The sequence below is a fragment of the Chiloscyllium punctatum genome, chromosome 27 (assembly GCF_047496795.1).
Source record: "Chiloscyllium punctatum isolate Juve2018m chromosome 27, sChiPun1.3, whole genome shotgun sequence".
Taxonomy (NCBI): Eukaryota; Metazoa; Chordata; class Chondrichthyes; order Orectolobiformes; family Hemiscylliidae; genus Chiloscyllium; species Chiloscyllium punctatum.
Genome location: NC_092765.1, coordinates 13,656,145 through 13,675,052, shown reverse-complemented (window position 1 = coordinate 13,675,052; position 18,908 = coordinate 13,656,145). Strand labels below are relative to the sequence as shown.

General features: G+C 42.1%; 1 protein-coding gene across 5 annotated transcripts; it reads right to left on the bottom strand.

The window, feature by feature from the left end:
• Positions 1-2,785: 2,785 nt before the first annotated feature.
• Positions 2,786-16,437, bottom strand: ptafr (platelet-activating factor receptor). Of its 5 annotated transcripts, none has more exons than XM_072548119.1 (3): positions 16,251-16,437; positions 12,948-13,098; positions 2,786-5,109 (listed from the first exon to the last, which is right to left on the bottom strand). In XM_072548119.1, the coding sequence occupies exon 3, from the start codon at positions 5,041-5,043 to the stop codon at positions 3,976-3,978; it is 1,068 nt and encodes a 355-aa protein (XP_072404220.1). In that variant the 5' UTR covers positions 5,044-5,109; positions 12,948-13,098; positions 16,251-16,437; the 3' UTR covers positions 2,786-3,975. The 5 variants fall into 5 exon arrangements, with proteins under 5 accessions (XP_072404220.1, XP_072404222.1, XP_072404219.1 ...); XM_072548121.1 differs by lacking the exon at positions 12,948-13,098 and adding an exon at positions 5,256-5,523; XM_072548118.1 differs by having other exon boundaries at positions 16,300-16,437.
• Between the last annotated feature and the right edge of the window lie 2,471 nt (positions 16,438-18,908).

The window sequence follows — 18,908 nt, the reverse complement described above, 5'->3', positions numbered from 1 at the left end:
TTAGCCTGGGACTCTGGAGTATTAGTGCAGCAACATTTTGACTACATCACCATCTCCCCTCAGATGTCTTTATTCATTCATTACAGTGTACCCCACACTTTATTACATGGGGCCAGTGGTAACTCAGAGCGGAGTGACAGAGCAGATTCACAGGGAAACCCAGGGACAGTGCAGGGTTCTGGGTGAAAGATGAGATCAGCCCAGCAATCTGACCCTGGAAGTGGAAATAAAGAGCTAAATGTGTATATTTAAATGTCAATCGTTATCGATACCATAAAACAAATTGAGAGGTGATGGAAAACAACATGCTCCATATGAATCCAGCCCTTTATGAAAGTTTTGAAAGGCATCTGCCATATTTGAATTCCTACATCATAAGTAAATATTATTTCAAATGAGTTCAATATTTAGATGTTTTCTGACATTTCTCTCTCACATAATCATCTGATTGCCACACAATGATAGGAGATACATTGCTGAGCAAATTTCCAAGAACAATAATTAATCTCTAAGTAATATGGCAATCTGTTCATTTTGATCTATCGTCAGTACATCAACCATGACCTTAAGGCTATTAGTCATTAAATGTCATAAGGCTTGGACTATATGAAATCCAAGCATTGTTTTTCTGGATACAGGGTTTATGTGAATATATGCCTGATTGGCAGCTTAATTAATTAAATGATTAATTTAAGTATTTATTTATTTAAGCTCTTGAAGCTCCCATTACTGTTACTGAAAATATTTATTAGCCAACATCTTTCCAGCCAATGATTTTGATCAGCTGACTTCAAGAGAAAGCTGTCTGGCTGGAACCCTGAAGATAATAAGATAAATCAGACAGCTTCAGTGATTTGGTGAAGGCGGTATCAAAACCTAATATGGAAAAACAGTAATAGCTATAGCGACAGCACTGGATTTATGAGCTTTTTGTTTCTATTACAGTGTCATCAGAGAGCTTTATCCAACAGATGTTGAGAATTGCAGTGTCATCAAAGAGCTACAGTTGATGAAAACCGAAGAAACAGCCTATCATATGTGTATGCCTGGGCGACCTGAGAGGTGTTCTTGTGGTTGTCACCCTGTCCCATGCCAACTTTTGGTGGTAAGTTCTCTGATGAGTACATTCTCCTCATGATGAAAGGTCAGTGAGCTGATGGAGTAAAAGATGTCTAACATTTTCTGTTTTCCGAGTGAAACCTGGCAGATGTGTGTGATATCAGCAGTGCTACATTGGTCGCTGTAAGGAAGTGACGGGCATGGACTGCACTAGGTGTCTGATGGAGATGCCTGGCACAGAATCTTGCGTGTTAGAGTCCTCTGCAGTGGCAATATTCCAATGCTAACTATTAAAATAGAGCTATGAAACATTGATAGTTACCCAGCGATGTCCATGGGCACTGACCAGCATAGCCTTCATTCGTCAGGAGGAGCTCCTTCTGCCATCCCCAGGGAAAAAAAAACTTCTGTCTCTCCTGGACAGCCTTCAGAACATATTGTGAAAGCTCACACTGCTTTTTTCCACATCTCTGACATGCTGCAGCCCTATAAAGCCCTGATTAGACCGCATTTGGAATATTGTGTTCAGTTCTGGGCACCTTATTATAGGAAACGTTGTAGAAGCTTGAGAGAGGGTGCAGAGGAGATTTATCAGGCTGCTGCCTGGACTGGAGGGCACGTCTTACATAGTAAGGTTGAGAGAGCTAGGGCTTTTCTCATTGGAGTGAAGAAGGATGAGAGGTGACTTGATAGAGGTCTTTAAGGTGTTGAGAAGCATAGAAAGAGTGAATAGCCAGCCACTTATTCCCAGGGCAGAAATGGCTATTATGAGGGGGCATAATTTTAAGGTGACTGGAGGAAGGTTTTGGGGAGATATCAGAGGGAGGTTCTTTTACATAGAGTGTGGAATGAACTGCCAGCAGTGGTAGTAGAACCAGATACATTAGGGTCATTTAAGCGACTCTTGGATAGGCACATGGGTGATAGTAAAATGAAGGGTATGTAAGTTAGTTTGATCTTAGAGTAAGATAAAAGGTTGGCACAAAATCAAGGACCGAAGGGCCTGTACTGTGCGGTACTGTTATATCTCCAGGCCTGGATGGGGGTCATGAACAGAGAGTAAATAATGCTCGAGAGTTGCAGGGAGTAAAGTGTTCTCTGGGTGCCTTTTTAAACATGGCATCCTGAAGTTGGAGACTGGAAGGTCCTTTTTGGGAGGATAGTGTTTACAGCAAGGTCAGCCAGCTGCACCTCAAAGAATTTGAGTTCCCTGATTGGGGCTCTTAACCTAGTTCCAGTCAGGGAGCTTTGGCTGACATAAAAAAGGTGGAGTTTCAGGGATACTGATACTCTGGTTCCTGACTCTGTATGAGGCGGTACTATAGTCTAGGACTCTTCATGTGTAAATAAAGCGCCACTTGGTGACAGGATACCCATCTTTATGGAGTTATTTCAGGGAAGAGGTGCAGAACCTCCAGTTTGCTCAAAAAAAACTGGTGAATGCAAAGGCAATGAGCTGAGAAGAATATAATTGTGACAGAAAGGATGTCCTGTTCCTGAGTGGAAATACCACTCATTTATTAGACCCCTTCCAAACATTCTCAAAGAAAAACAAGACTCCACCTGAAGGATATAGTGTAAAAGGAGGTTAATAATTTTGGCTACACCGTAATAGTTATACGAAAATAATTTTTGAGGCCAGACAGCACGTATAGGTAGCAGGGTGAAACATCGGAATTAAATATACCCAGACTGGCATAAGTTAAAAAAAGGCATGCAAACATAATATCTTTAACCATTGATCTGCCAGTTTATTTTTCAGAATGCTACAATCAAGTGCTGTTTTGGGGTGCGAAATAACAATTCAGTCGAACAGTGAGCAATTCTTTCACTTCCCTCCCGTTGGTTCTCTTACATCGTCTTCTGAAAGTTTCCTGGCAAATGTATGGTGCAATGAATTTTGGACACATCTTCTCAGTTGGCTACCTTTTACATTTGTCAGGCTCAAGTAGTCATTCTTTGCAGATCAGTGTTATCACAACTGAACCCAATCAGCACCTTACCTCAGGAACAAGCATTCCTATCACTGCAACATTGCCCATCACTTCCCCAGCCTACTTCAATGCCCCCCCCCCCACCACCCACCACCTGACTAATTCTTCTCCACATTTTTGTTATCTCCAGACTTCATTTCTCCATGATCTCTTTACTGGCCTCTTGCCTTTCAAACAAATTCCCTGTTTGAAACTAAACTACTTGTACATTGATATATATTACGTTACATTTGCAGACATTGATTTCCTGTCCTCTGGTGCGCTGCATTCAATAAATTATCCTCATCTTCAAATTCCACCATCCTCTCCAACACCGTCTCTTTCTGCTTTATTTTCACATTCCCCCCCACTTACACCTTTTGCTCCTTTGACTCTTGCCTTTTGTTAACCTGTCTTTCCCTTTATCTCAGCTATAGAGGGTTCAGACGCAGTGATGCTATCGTTTCTCCCTCTCCCTGGAATCTTGAAACTCTCTACATTCCTTTCTGTCTTTGAAAAGGTTCTCAAAATCCATCTGATTGAACAAGGTTTTAGAAACTACTCTTAAATTGTCCATCCATATCGTCCCTTTTCTACCTCTCTGTAAAACACCTTGCAAAGGTGCTATGCAAATGCGCATTGTTGTTGTTGAAAGCTAAAATGCAGAGTTACAAAAACCATATTGAATATGTTACCCATTGTGTGACGTTATCTCATTATATTAAACAATATGATGCACATCTTTACCAACAGTGATATCAAAAAATAACAATAAACAAGTGCAACAAGTCAAGTACAGTCAACATTATCTTGCTCCTATCAATAACTACATTTTATGTTCTGAAGAAGGGTCACTGTACCCAAAAAGTTAACTGATTTCTCTCCACAGACGCTGCCAGACCTGCTGAGTCTCTCCAGCAATTTCTGTTTTTGTGACAACATTTCATGAGTTGTACGTGTTATGTAAAGCTATGTCTCCATCTATATTGGTTTCTGTGGAAATGGTCCTAATGCTCTTCCTGGTACTTTTCCATTTACTTAGACGTTGTGTCAAAAATCTCCTGAATTTCTTGGTCAGAAAGCAATATATGATAGGATCCAGTGTGCAGTTCAGACCCATCAAACACAGCGTGATCTGATGTGCATCGTTCACTGCCCGTCTGAACACACAGTCCTCTACCCGCCACAGTCCCAGGACGGTGAGGGTCCAGGGGCCGTGGACCAGATGATGGGGGAGAAAGCAGATGCAGAACACGGTGATGACAGCACACACCATGCGGAAAGCTTGCTTCTTCACCTTCTCACTCCTGCTCGGCTGGGCTGCTTTTGTCGATAGCAGGTTTAGGATGAGCAAGTTGCAGGTGATTATTATAAGAAAGGCAATGAAGAAAGCTCCAATCAAGATAAAGTGGATGATGACCACGGGCAAGGCTGAATTCTTGTCATATCCTTCGAAACAACGAATGACACCATTAACATTGTTGGTTCCATCTTGGAAAAGGAAGGGGGCTGCACTGACAATGATTACAGTCCAGATAATTGTTGATATAATAATGCCTCTCTTCCTGCCATTTTTCTGAACTGTCTCGATGGGGTGTGCCACAGCGCAGTATCTGTTATAACTGATCACTGCTAGAAACGCAATGGAGCAGTAGGTATTGATAAAAAATAGACAGCCAGCCACTCTACAGGGGATCTCTCTAAAGATCCAGTGTCCTTTAGTACTGTAGTACACTACCCAAAAAGGAAGCGTCAAGATAAACAGTAGATCAGCCACACTCAGATTCACCATGAAGATTTTAATCTCAGTCATGCTGTTCGCAGGAGATAGCCGTTTAAACACCCACAGCACATAGCAGTTCCCAATGAGTCCTAGGACGAAGACGAGACTGTAGACAATAGGAAACAGTATGTATCTGAATTCAGCATCAATGTGGCAGCTTGTGTTGCTGTTGTAAGCAAGGCCAATGACAGAGGCGTATGAGATGGTATTGTCAAATGAATTCATCATTGATCTTTATGCTGTCCAAATCTTACTGAAATCATCAAGCATTCGCGATACGACTAACACTGAAAACTGAAAGACAAAAAATTTTCAATTACAAAATGCAAAGATCAGCTGTCAAAGACATTTCAAATGAATAATAGAATAATAAAAGCTCAGTATAATTTTATTCTGTTATTCAATATGGGTGGCAAGCATTTATTCTCATTCCTAATTACCCTGGAGAATGTGGTGTTGAGCTTGAGGCACTGTAAGTCCCGTGCTGTAGGGACACCCACAGTGCTGTTAGTCGGGGAGTTTAACCCAGTAAAAGTGAAGTAAAGGCAGGATGGTTGGTGACCTGGAGGGAAACTTCCAGATGGTGGTGTTCTGTGCATCTGAGGTCCTTTTCCTTGGAGCTGGGAGAATGTGATCTCGAAGGAGCCTGGGTGAGTTGATGTCATGCACCTTTCAGATGGTACACACTGCTGCTGCTGTGCACTGGTGCTGGAAGCAGACAAGGATTAACTTATATACAGGACAGAGACTGATAGGTTTCTAGATCCTAAAAGTATCAAGAGATTTGGGGATGGAATGGGCAAAAGGATTGGAATAGAAGGTCACCCATGATCTAGTTGATTGGCACAGTAGGTTTGATGGGCCAAACGGCATATACCTACTCATTTTCTTATGTTTCGATGTAACTGCACCAAAAAGAATATTATTGCGATTTTAAAAATTGAGCCCCTAAATCACATTTTGAGACCTTTTTGACAGCATCTCCAATGAAATGATTCAGGTGTGATAGAAGTTTCGAGGAAAGTGAAAAAAAGTTTTAAAGCAAATTTCATTCATATTATTTTTCATTATTTAAAAAAATCATGACTATGAGAGGTGATAGTGCTTTGTGGTTTTCTATACGTTAGCCTGTGTAGAGCGGTTGGGACTTGAATCTTGATGTTCTGGCTCAGAAGTAGCAACACTACCATGTGCCACAAGAGCCCTTACTATCACAGGTAACAAGAGTTTAGTTCAAATTGAGTCAGACATCTGGAAGCTTATTAGCAACTAACTTTGTACACTAATATGGCATCTCAGACTTAAGTATAGTCCAGATGCTATGTTTGCTTAGGTAAGCATAACATCATATTACAGTTAACTGAATGACTTGCTAGCACACTGCCTGGCTACTGCCGAAATGAACAAGGGTACGGCACCAGAGGTCATGTTAAATTGCCCATAGTGTTCAGGGATGTGCAGGTTAGCTGCATTAGTCAGGGGAACTGTAGAGTAATAGGGTAGGGGAATGGGTCTGGGTGGGATACTCTTCGGAGGGCCGGTGTGGACTTGTTGGGCCAAAATGGCCTGTTTCCACACTGTACGGATTTTATTCTAAAACATGTTTCATAGCCATCTAGCTGCCTTAAAGGTATGGTGTCTTTCTGAGATAGAATCATTCCAATGTAGAAGCAGGCCATTCAACCCATCAAGACTACAATGACCCTCTGAAAAGTGTCCCACTCAGATCCTCTGCCCTGCCCTGCCCTACTCTATCCCTGCATTTCCCATGGCTAACCCATATAGTCTGCATATCCCAGGACACTATGGGCAAGTTAGCATGGCCAATCCACCCAACCTTGCATATCTTTGGACTGTCGGAGGAAACGCACTCAGACACAAGGAGAATGTACAAACTCCACAAGTCGCCCGAGGCTGGAATCAAACCTGGGTCCCTGGCGTTGTGAGACAGCAGTGCAAACCACTGAGCCACCATGCCACCCCAAACCTGATCAATAAAGGAGCAAAAGATGGTTCAATGAGGAGAGTCGCCTAAAAAATGTGAGCAATAAGCAGATTTGTTTACTTGTCTTTAATAATCAGTAAACACCTTGCACTCATTATCCTGATTCCTGATCCTTGGTGCTGTTCAAGAATTGAGTGTTTAAGCTCATGTTGTGAACACAAATACAAGAACAAGAGAAAGGACACAGTCTGTCCTCTCCCAATCACTGAAACGTTCTCTAGCCCTTCAGTTTCTCACCCTAAAATTTCCTTTCTTCACACACTCACCTTCTAAGTCTCTTTCCCTTCTGTCTTTATTCCAATATCGTCAGCCCTAATCTCCTGTTGCATCACAATCTAGAATTCTCTCCTTGAATTGCTCTTGCCCTCCTCTTGCTCTTCAGCATACCTTTGATCAACCTTTGGGTCATTCCACCTATTTCCTTCATTGACCTGGGGTTTATTTCTTCCCTATAGGTCAGTGAATTGGGGTAGTAATATATTTTTGGTGCTAAATGTGCACTGTAAGTGCAAAGCGTATTTATGCTCAGAAGCGTAGTCAGTTGGACATACTTGAGTGTAGGTTATAGGAACGAGGGATGATTAGACTGTTGTTAGAACAGTTTCCCTCCACACTCACCACCACCATGCCCCCCCCCCCCCCCACAACAGTCCTGATGAAGGCCTTATGCCTAAAACATTGACTCTCCTGCCCCTCGGATGCTGCCTGACCTGCTGTGCTTTTCCAGCCCCACACGTCTTGACGCTGACTCTCCGGCATCTGCAGTCCTCACTTTCTCTCTGCCATTAGATCATGTCCAGTTTCAGGGTACCCCACTTTATAAGGTCCCAGAGAAGGTGCAGGAAATTTACTAAAACTAAATCGAGGTTGAAGATGTTCATCTGCACCATGTTTTAAAAAAAGAGACTGTCTTCAGAGAGAAAAGAGTTGGTTAAAAGGAAATCTGACAGGCTGCTCAAAATGATCAGAGGTTTTGATAAAATAATTAGGGAAAAGTAAAAAGTAATTGAAAGAAACTATTGCCCACTGACTGATTCAATAAACAGTCATGTAGGCTTAAGATTATCACCATAATGTAAAAAGAGAGATTGGGAGGACAAGAAATATCCCAGCAGAAATCATAGAGGGAACTGAGAGCCCAACTATTCTTAAAAAGGAACTGAAATAACTCCACAGAAGCTGGTATCACCAAGACACCCTTCGTTTACAATTGGATAGTCCTTGGCTTTAGTGCTGCCTCATTCAGAGACAGCAATCGACGTGGCAGTATCTCTGACAATCACCTTTTGTTTCGTTTTTATTTTCTTTTTTTATTACCCCCACACTACCGCCTAATTGCGGTAGTGCTTATTTATTCCCCCGCACCCATGTGTGTGTGCAGGTGTGAGATACAGTGAGAGACACAAGGTGCACGAATCTTTATTCAGTTTCCACCACCAGGAAGAAATAAAACACCCGAGTGGCCAGTGACAAGCAGGGCCCTTCACATCAAAGGGCAACAATCACCTTTTGATCTGTCAGCCAGGGCTCCCTGATTAGACCAGATTAACAGCCCGAATCACATTCCATAAGATCTAGCTAGCTAACCCCATTACACTCACTACAGGAAGCGGGTAAGAAAAAATGTGAAAGGGTTTAGGGAAAGGGAAGGGACGTTTTTATCAACAATAGGTTGAAGGGGTATGGGGGACAAGCAGGAAAGTAGAGCTTGGACCATGATTATTTCAGTCTTGTCCTTATTGTATAATGCAGCAGGCCTTGGGAAGGAACTAACTCCTAAGCCTATTTCTTAAGTGAGACTACAGATGCTGGGGGTCAGACTCAAAGAGTGTGGTGCTGGAAAAGCACAGCAGGTCAAGCAGCATCCGAGGAGCAGAAGAGTCGACGTTTCAGGCCTAAGCCATTCATTCCTGATGAAGGGCTTATGCCTGAATCATTGATTCTCCTGCTCCTCAGATGCTGCCTGACCTGCTGTGCTTTTCCAGCACCACACTCTTTTACTATTTAACAGCAGTGACTACATTTCAAAAATCATGTGTTTTCTGTAAAGCCCTTTGGGGCGTTGCGGGTTTGTGAAAGGTGTCTGTGTCAATGTATGTTTGTCCTTCCCTTTCCTTTTCTCCAGCCCTTGGTGTGTCAGCCACTGCAGTTCCATCAGGATCTGTTGGAAGGACCACATCACAAACATTGAAACTCCGAAAACTGTCAACATCAGCAGGGTCGAGACCAAAGCCAACTGCACTGAGCAGGTCATGACCCCTGTGGGCAACAGTCACCTGCTTTATGGAGAGCTGGCCATTGGTAAAAGTACAGAGAGCCCCACATGAACATGTGAAGGACTCCCTGAAGAGGAGCCACTCTGTGTGCCATATCAACCATTACTAATGAGAATAACAAGTCATAACTCAGGATGCCTGGAGATGTTACATTGGGAGTGCTACAGACACCATTGAGACTGAGCAAAGAACCACTATGTAAGAGAAAAGGAGGGGAAGGTTTTATTCAATTGCTAGAGAGTCAGAAACTCTACAGTGCAGAAAGAGGCCAGTTGGCCCTTTGAGTCTTTACCAACCCTCTGGAGAGCATCCCACCCAAATCCCACCCTATCCCTGTATTTCCCATGGCTAATCCACCTTGACTGCACGCTACAGACAAGTTATCATGGCCAGTCCACCTTTGGACTGACAAACACACACACACACACACACACACACAGGCCTGGAATTAAACCCAGATCCCTGGTGCTGTGAGGCAGCAGTGCTAACCACTCAGCCACTGTGCCAGCTAGCAGCAGTGACACCTAAATTTGGACCCAATGTGGAGTATGTTAGTCACAGAGAGACCTGACTAGCCATCAGCAGGAGATGAATGAAATCTTCTTAAAATCTTCATCTGTGAAGAAATGTCAAGATTGAGAAGGTTGGGAACACAGCTATCTGCAAGCTGGAATAGGAAGTAGTAAAATAAACTATTTTCTATTCTAATAGTAGTCAGTGTTTTTAGAATGTCCCATCTGTCACATGTTGCATATAGTCCATTGTACTCAATTCAGTGAGGAAGGAGATATGAGAAAACATCTAATAGTAGATATCTATTCATTGCAATGCTTGATCTTGTGAAAACAACCCTTAAGTGTTTACTTTTTAGCAAAGTAGTCAAACAAAGGCTGCTACACAAAAGAAGCTGCAATATATCCAACATTCCCTGATGTCGAAAATTTGATTTTTGGCTTGAACATTATCTGTTTTCTCACAACTGATCAGATTCAATTATTTTAACAGAATTTAGGAGCAAATTGAAAATCTACAAATTATACGCTTTAGCTGCTATAGTATTATTGAAACCATTTTTTAAAACCAATTTGAAGAATTGAATAGGCAAGATGGAACATGCAGATAAGTAAATTCACTCATTTTTAAGGGACTTGACTATTATCAGAGAAAGAGATACGTGCTGCACACCTAGGGCTACGGGAGATCGTTGGGAGTGGCACTGAGTGAATTGCGTCTTGGAGAGTCAACATTAATATGACAAGCTGAGTGGTCTCCTTCTGTCCTCTGAATATTCTGTGCCCCACTCTTCAACAATATAGTTTGCATTTGGAAACAATTCATATTTCACAAACTATGACTTGTGAACAATAGCTTCCTTCGTGCTGCAAAAAGATCAGCTACCACATCACTGAATCTCACCTCCCTCCCTGACCACTGTTTACATGTGAAACAAATAGATTGTCACCCCCAACCTCCTTTTGATCGCAAGCTGATCTTTCAAGCTCCTTTCTTCTCTGACACCAACTGCGTGCTTCCACCTTTGCAATATTGTCCATCTGGTACTTTATTCATCTCAGACAGAGTCATACAGCACGGAAACAGACCCTTTGGTCCAACCAGTCCATGCCCAACCTAATCCCAAACTAAACTAGCCCCACCTGCCTGCCCCTGGCCCATATCCCTCCAAACGTTTCCTATTCATGTACTTACCCAAATGTCTTTTAAACACTGTAATTGTACCCACATCCACCACTTCCTCAGGAAGCTTATTCTTCACACAAACCACCCTCTGGGTAAAACATTTGCCAGTCTTTTTTAAAACTCTTTCTTCTCGCCTTAAAAATGTGGCCCCAGTCTTGAAATCCTCCACCCTCATTAACCCCATCGATACCTCTCATTACTTTATAAACTTCTATCAGATCGCCTCTCAGCTTCGTACACTCCAGTGAAAACATCCCAGCCCATCCAGCCTTTCCTTATAACTCAAACCTTTCATACCTGGCAACATCCTGGTAAGTCTCTTGAGATAAAATATTTCTTCATAATCACTCATGGAATGTGGGCATCACTGGCTAGCCAGCATTTTTTTGCCCATTCCTAGTCACCCTTCTTATATACATAAAGTAACATTGTGTTATATACATGAAGTAACATTATTTTATATATGTAAAGTAACATCATGTTATATATGTAAACTAACATTGTGTTGTGTAAAACGTAATGTTACTTCACATATATGTAAAGTTATGTCATGTTATATATGTGAAGTAACTTTATGTTTTTTTATATATATATAGTAACATCATGTTATCCATGTGAAGTCACTTTATTTGCAGAGCTTTAAAATGTCTGTTCTACGCTTCCACCTCCAGATTCTAGCTCTTTCTCCAGTTTGTTTATTTTCCTTGGAATCCACATTGAGGATTAACCAATTCAGCACAGTGAATATCAATAATAAAAACTCACATCAACAAACTGAACAATTAAACAATATGTTCGGTCCTGTCTCTTCCCAGCAATTAGTAAAACTCTCATCCATACACTTGTTAGCTCCAGATTTGAACATTCCATGCTTTCCTTGTCAGCCTCTACTTTTATAAAATCTTTACAGTGTAGAAGTAGGCCATTCAGCCCATCAGGTCTACACTGACCCTTTGAAGATTAACCCACCCAGACCCACACCCTACCCTATCCCTGTAACCCTGCATTTCCCTTGGCTAATCCACCCAGTCTGCACATCTCTGGACACGACAGGCAATTTAGCATGGCTAATCTAGCTAACCTGCACATCAATGGACTGCATCTGCAAATGCCATAACTCCCACCTTGCTTCACTCTCATTACTGATGTGTTCATTGGCCTACAATGGGCTCACTGTTAAACAATGTCCCAATTTTAAAATTTTCACACTTGTCGGTTCCCAACACATCCTCATCCTTGCTTATCTCTATTCCATCTTCCATCCCAAAAACCATCCAGGAACAGTTAATTTTGTTCCTGTGCTTCTTTGATTTCCTTTGGCCACCCCCCCCCCATCGGTGGCTGTGTCCTTTCCTCTTTTACTTCTCTCTATTCCTTTAAGTTGCCTCTTAAAATGTATCTCTTAGACCAAGCTTCAGATCACCTTGCTTGTTATCTCCTTGAAAGATTCAGTATCAAATTAGTGCTCCTGAGAAACGTGTTGGGATGCTTTACAATGTTGAAAACTCATTGCTAGTGCAGCGAAGTAGTCTACAAAATTTAGAACAATATTTTCCTCTGTGCATCCATTATTTTATTGCAGAGCAATAAACCGGTCACGGTGAAATCACCACAATGTGGCCGGAGTCCAGGGAATTATAATGAGCAAGTGGAAAATCCCATCAAATCTATGAAAAATGTCAATGTGCATTGAATTTGATGCATTCCTATGTGTGCATTGACATAGTGAAGGTCAACAAATCTAAAAACATACAATCTGAGGTCCCCAACATCTGGTCATTGACTTCAGTTATCAATCCCCTTCCCAGACAAATTACGAGCATTGCAATGGCATGTTGAAGTCTCAAAGACATCACAGCACAGAAGGAGGCCATTCAGCCCATTATATCAGTGCTAGTCCACAAAGCTCTGGCTGTACCTATGAACAATGGCTCTGGAGCTGATGTCAATGCAAATGAATATCTGAATATCTAAACTTCTGACTTGATCACCCTTTCAGGGAGTGAGTTCTCTGAGTGAAAAAAATTCTTTTCAATTCTTTTACCTCTTAGCTGAAACCTGTGCCTTCTTAATGATCCCTCTACTAACCGAAAAAGTGCTTTCCGATACACCTTATCTCTGCCCCACGTAAACTTATACATGTCCATTCTTACCTTTCCCATAACTATCCTAAATCGAATTGAGTTATGGTCACTATTTCCAAAATGCTCCTCGACTGATACATTTTCCACCTGCCCAGGCTCATTGCTGAAGATCAGGTCCATCCAGTAATTGCCCTCTCCCTTGTTGGCTAATAAACTTCTCCTGAGTGCAACATAAGAATTGTGTTACTTCCTTATCTTGCACAATAAGGGCCGAGTCTTAAAGGATAGACAGGCAGGAAGCTGGAAGAGCACAGCTAGCCAGGCAGCATCAGGAGGGACAGGCAGGAGGCTGGAAGAACACAGCAAGCCAGGCAGCAACAGGAGGGACAGGCAGGAGGCTGGAAGAACACAGCAAGCCAGGCAGCATCAGGAGGGACAGGCAGGAGGCTGGGGGAACACAGCAAGACAGGCAGCATCAGGAGGGACAGGCAGGAGGCTGGGGAGCACAGCAAGCCAGGCAGCGTCGGGAGGGATAGGCAGGAGGCTGGAAGAACACAGCAAGCCAGGCACATCAGGAGGGACAGGCAGGAGGCTGGGAGAATGCAGCAAGCCAGGCAGCGTCGGGAGGTGTAACATCAACTTCTCCACCTCCTGACGCTGCCTGGCTTGTATATTCTTCCAGCCTCCTGCCTGTCCATTTTGGATTCCAGTATCTGCAGTTTTATTGTCTCGAGTCTTATAGGAGCCTGAATAAAGTGGGCTCTAGCAAGAAACGTGTCAGAATTATTAAGAGGTCTTGCAAGGCCAATCCCAATGTGAGGAACAACCTACAACTTCACTAAATTGCCGGTATTGAGGTGAGATTCTCACTCAGCAGTGGTGAGTTTCCTCTTAGAAGGGATTGGTGCTTATTAACAACCCTGTTAACTGTACATTTTACCTTATTGACGTAGTTTTTTATAGTTTTACCCCCACAAGAAAACTGAACACTGAGAATTCTCAACATGGATGTCAGGGCAACTATCTGATTAATTCAGCTAGCTGCTAGCTCTGAAGGTCATTCAAATTGGACATTGCTCACCAACCTCTCAAGGCACACTCCACATGCACCAGACACACACACCTCAAATCCATTGACATGTGACATATTCCAGCCTCCAAAAGTAAATTCAGCTCCAAAACTATCCAAGTTAATAGTTGGGTAATTAAAATCCCCTACCATTACTGTCTTTTTATTCGCACACTTCTCTAAAATTTGATTGCATATTTGCTTCAGAATCTTTCCCTAGCTGTCTGGGGGGGCCTCTCTTCCACACCCAACAGCCTGATTACCCCTTTTGTATTTTTTGCTCCTACCCATAAGGTTGACGATCCTTCCAACATATCTGGCATACTTTTGGAATACTGAGTTCATCTCTGGTCTCCTTCCTATTGGCAAGTTAGTGCAAAACTTGAAAAGGTTCAGAAAAGATTTACAAGGGTGTTGCCAGAGTTGGAGGATTTGAGCTGTCGGGAGACGCTGAACAGGCTGGGGCTGTCCTCCCTGGAGCTTCTGATGCTGAAGGGTGACCTTATAGAGGTTTATAAAATCATGAAGAGCATCGATAGGGTAAATAGACAAGGTCTTTTTACCAGGATTGGGGGAGTTCAAAATTAGAGGACATAGGTTTAAGGTGAGAGGGAGAAAGATTTAAAAGGGATCTAAGGAGCAACTTTTTCACACAGAGGGTGGTGCGTGTGTGGAATGAGATACCAGAGGAATGGTGGAGGCTGGTACAATTACAGTATTTAAAAGGCATCTGGATGGGTATATGAATAGGAAGGATTTGGAGGGTTATCGGCCAGGTGCTGGCAAATGGAACTAGATTAGGTTAGGATATCAGGTCGGCATAGACGAGTTAGACTGAAGGGTTTTTCATTGCTGTACATCTCTATGACTCAATATCATCCCTCGTGATTGCTAAACTTGATTCCTTAATCAAAAGTACAACCATTCCCTCATCTTCTGTTCCCCTCTTTATTGATTATCCTATAACCAGGAATGATGAGCTGCCAACTGTGCCCATCTCCCTCAGCCAAAACTTGGTTATAGCTGATATTTTACTTGCTACCTATCTATCCTACCTTGAAATCCTTCTTTTTCAATACCCTACTTGCCTCTCTATAAAATCTGGTTGTATAACCTCATTTCTCTTTCTTGCTATGTTCGTAGTTCAAACATGGATAATGACCTCTGAAGGTCTCTTGCCTGAAACGTCAATTCTTCTGTTCCTCGGACGCTACCTGACCAGCTGTGCTTTTCCAGCATCCCACTCTCACCCACCCTTAACAATGCTGTGCCGTATTTCAACATTAGCTTCCAAGTGTTATTTTCTTCAGTTTCTAGAAACTCATTTAAAACTCGTGATTGAGGAGCTGTAAATAGCAAGTTAAGTAGCATAAAAAAGACTGCAATTATCTCAAGCATACCAGTATATTTTCTCTCACCAATCTCTCCCACCAGTTCTCCTGTCTTCACCCAGTGACACTGACTGACACTGGGGTACAGTTACACAAAATCTGCCCATTAGCATCTGTTAAAATGGGCTTTCCAGCTGAGTCTGACCCTGACCTTACTCAATAACCAAACGTATTAATGGAATTGTAGATTCTCTGAGATAGGACGAGGCCATTCGGAACTTAGGAACTCTTTAAAAGAACAATCCAATTAAATCCTACTTTCTTCGCTTTTTAGTTATGCAGTTTATTTTTCCTTTTCTAGTTATCAGATTCTGTTTTGCAAAGTACTGTTCAAGCTAGCTTTCTTTCAGATGGCTCTCCAGTGCTCAATGGAGAGTTGCCTGAATGTTTTTCCCCTCCGTTGCCCTGAAGCACTAAGATAACTTTAGCTTGAGTGTACTAACTACACAGAGAAGCTTATCTCCCATGGTTTCCTTCATAACAATCAGTAAAACTTTGCCGTGCCTGACACTGAATTTAAAATTCTTTATATTTAGATCACAGCCTCCACGTTTCCCTCGTAACAATTCCAACTTTTCAAAGAAACGTGTTGGGGTGAGGCAGTGATCTATGAGTGGGCTTTCATTTGTTATTGTTGAACTTTATCACAAAAGAATCCAGTTAAACTCTGAAAAATGTGTTCCTCCCTTCCTCAGGGGTGTTGCCTTCTGCCAGAAAAAAGATTTTAAAATAAAACCACCCCAGAACTTGAAATGGGCTAACATTGCCATTAACAAAAAACCCAATTCACATTTAAATTATCTTTAAAACTCATGGCAGCAGAAGAGTATTCCCTGAATGACTGAATTCTATATAGATAAGAATAAAAGCTCACGCAACCAACAGATAAATGATAAGTTCAGAGTGGCTTACCGAGTCACTGATGTTGTTTCGGATACAGCAACTGCTTAAAAATACTCACCCTTTACAGAAACTATCCAATATTACAAATGGCAAATCAGCAACTCTCAATTTCAGTGTCTACAGCAGCCCTCAAATATTTACACCAAAGTATTCGAGACTGTAATGAGAATGAGAACCTTCTGGCACAGTATAGCAGTTACTGAGCTCACTAATAATATGAGGTAGTATTTCCTCCTTTACATTTGGCAACTGCTTGTACAAGATGTCACAACTCATATCTGTGAAGAGGAAGTAACAGAAAAGAAAGATGTATTGATATTAAGTTTGAAGTAATATTCCATTATTCCATTGATGATCTGTGTAAAAGGAAGGCCTTAATTTGAAAGTAATTCAAAAATCACACAATAGGTGTTGATAGCATCTGACAGGCATTTGGAATATGGGAAGGTGGCTCCTACCTCAATCAGAATCTCTTTCTAGGGAGAGAAAAATTCAAATGAGAACAACTCCCTGTTGCTCAAGTCCAAAAAAAAACCTGGCTCTTGTTGAAATTCCCTTTGGTGACTCAATATTGCTTTGAGAGAGATGACTAAGCAATACTGGATTGTACAAGGTATAAATGTTAGGAGAGAATAGGCTACATTATTTAATACAAGATAGCATTCAGTGTGACTTTATACATTATGAGACAGCTCCTTGTTTTTAATTGGCAATGATATATAGATAACATGGAACTGGATATATTTCAGGCGATAAGGGTTCATATGTGAGACAAAGAGAACAGTAAGCAATAGTGGATATTGTGTGACAGAGATGATTCGGAATCGACTGTTAATATGTGACCTGAGCTGGGGCATCAGGATGTCCCCAGTTCATATCGATCAGTTTGGACAATTGAGGGACATGGAAATACAAGAAATCAGCTGGCATTTCTGGTCCAGCTCAATATCAATAGACAAAAATAGAAATTGCTGAAAAAGCTCAGCAGGTCTGGCAGCATCTGTGGAGAGAAATCAGAGTTAACATTTCAGGAGGATTCTGGGTAGTCCAAGGTGAAGGATGGGAAAAATTTGTAGCCGTACGAGCTGCTCCTTTTTTTTTGAGGTATTTTAGGAGTTGGAGGTGGTTTCCTTGAATTCCAGGAGCAACAATTAGTGTTTTCAGTGATGTTGCGTTGTTTTGGGACTTTCGAGAAAAAAATGTCAACACAACAGCACTTTTAAAAGGGAAAGGAACAGACAAAGGCAGCACATGGTGAGGTCAGTGCAGGAGAGAGAGAGAAAGCAAGAAAAACCCATACTGCTAACTGACATAGCAGTGAACTTGTGCAGTTACTGCCTTTGTTGCATGAATTCATGTATCGCTGAACATCAGAGTGTGTCTAGGAAAAATTCACAAACAGCGAAATTCATAACTGATCTTGGAGAAACCTGTTTGAGAGAGGTCACAGCACAGGAACAGATAAGTGAAGAGTTTTAAGCATAGCCATGTTGTAAATCTACAACAGTGAGTAGAGTAGGTTCTTTCTTGATTATATGTTTTCATTGAGTTCTGTCTCTTGATTAAATTTTAAAAATATGAGCCATAAATATTAAGTTAGCCTGGAGCAGTGTTTTGTACATCAATAAAAGGGTACTATTTTCTGTTTCTGTAGATTGAAAGGAGCAAAATGGGCCTTTAGTAGAGTGATATGCTCTTCTTGTCGGATGTGGGAGTTTAGGGAGAGTTTACGAGTCACTGAGTATTATATCTGCAATAAATGCCATTGGTTGTGAATTGTTTCAAATCGCATGGATCGGTTGGAGCAACAGTTAGAGGCTATGGGGAATTTACAAGAGCAAGGGAATGTGATGGATGGCAGTTATAGGGAGGGGGTAAAGTCTCAGATACAGTCAGATAGATGGGTTAACTCCAGGGAAGGTAAGAGAGGTAGGCAGATAGTACAGGAGTCTTTTGTAGCTATCCCCATTTCAAACAGGTATGCTGTTTTGGAAAATGTAGAGGGTGATGGGCTTTCAGGGGAATGTAGAGTGAATAGCCAGGTTTCAGCTATCAAGACAGGCTCGAATGTAATGAGGGGTACATGAGATTCCAAACGATCGGTAGTGTGAGGGGACTTTCTAGTCAGAGGCACAGACAAATGTTTTTGCAGCCAGCAGCGAAAAATCAGAATGGTGCGTTGCCTCCCCGATGCCAGGATCAAGGATGTCTCAAAGAGGGTGCAGAATGTTCTCAAAGGGGAAAGGGACCAGCAGGAGGTCATTGTACACATTGGAACACACAACATAGGAAGGGAAAAGGATGAGATTCTGAAGAGAGATTACAGAGAGTTTGGCAGGAATTTAAAAAGGAGGTCCTCGAGAAAAGTAAAATCTGGATTACTCCCGGTGCTATGAGCTAGTGAGGACAGGAATAGGAGGGTAGAGCAGATGAATGCATGGCTGAGGAGCTGGTGTATGGGAGAAGGATTCACATTTTTGGATCATTGGAATCTCTTCTGGGTAGAAGTGACCTGTACAAGAAGGATGGATTGCACCTGAATTGGAAGGGGATGAATATACTGGCAGGGAAATTTGCTGGAGCTGCTCTGGAGGATTTAAACTAGTAAGGTGGAGGGCGGGGGGGGGGGGGGGGGTGGGGGGGAACACAGGGAGATAGTGAGGAAAG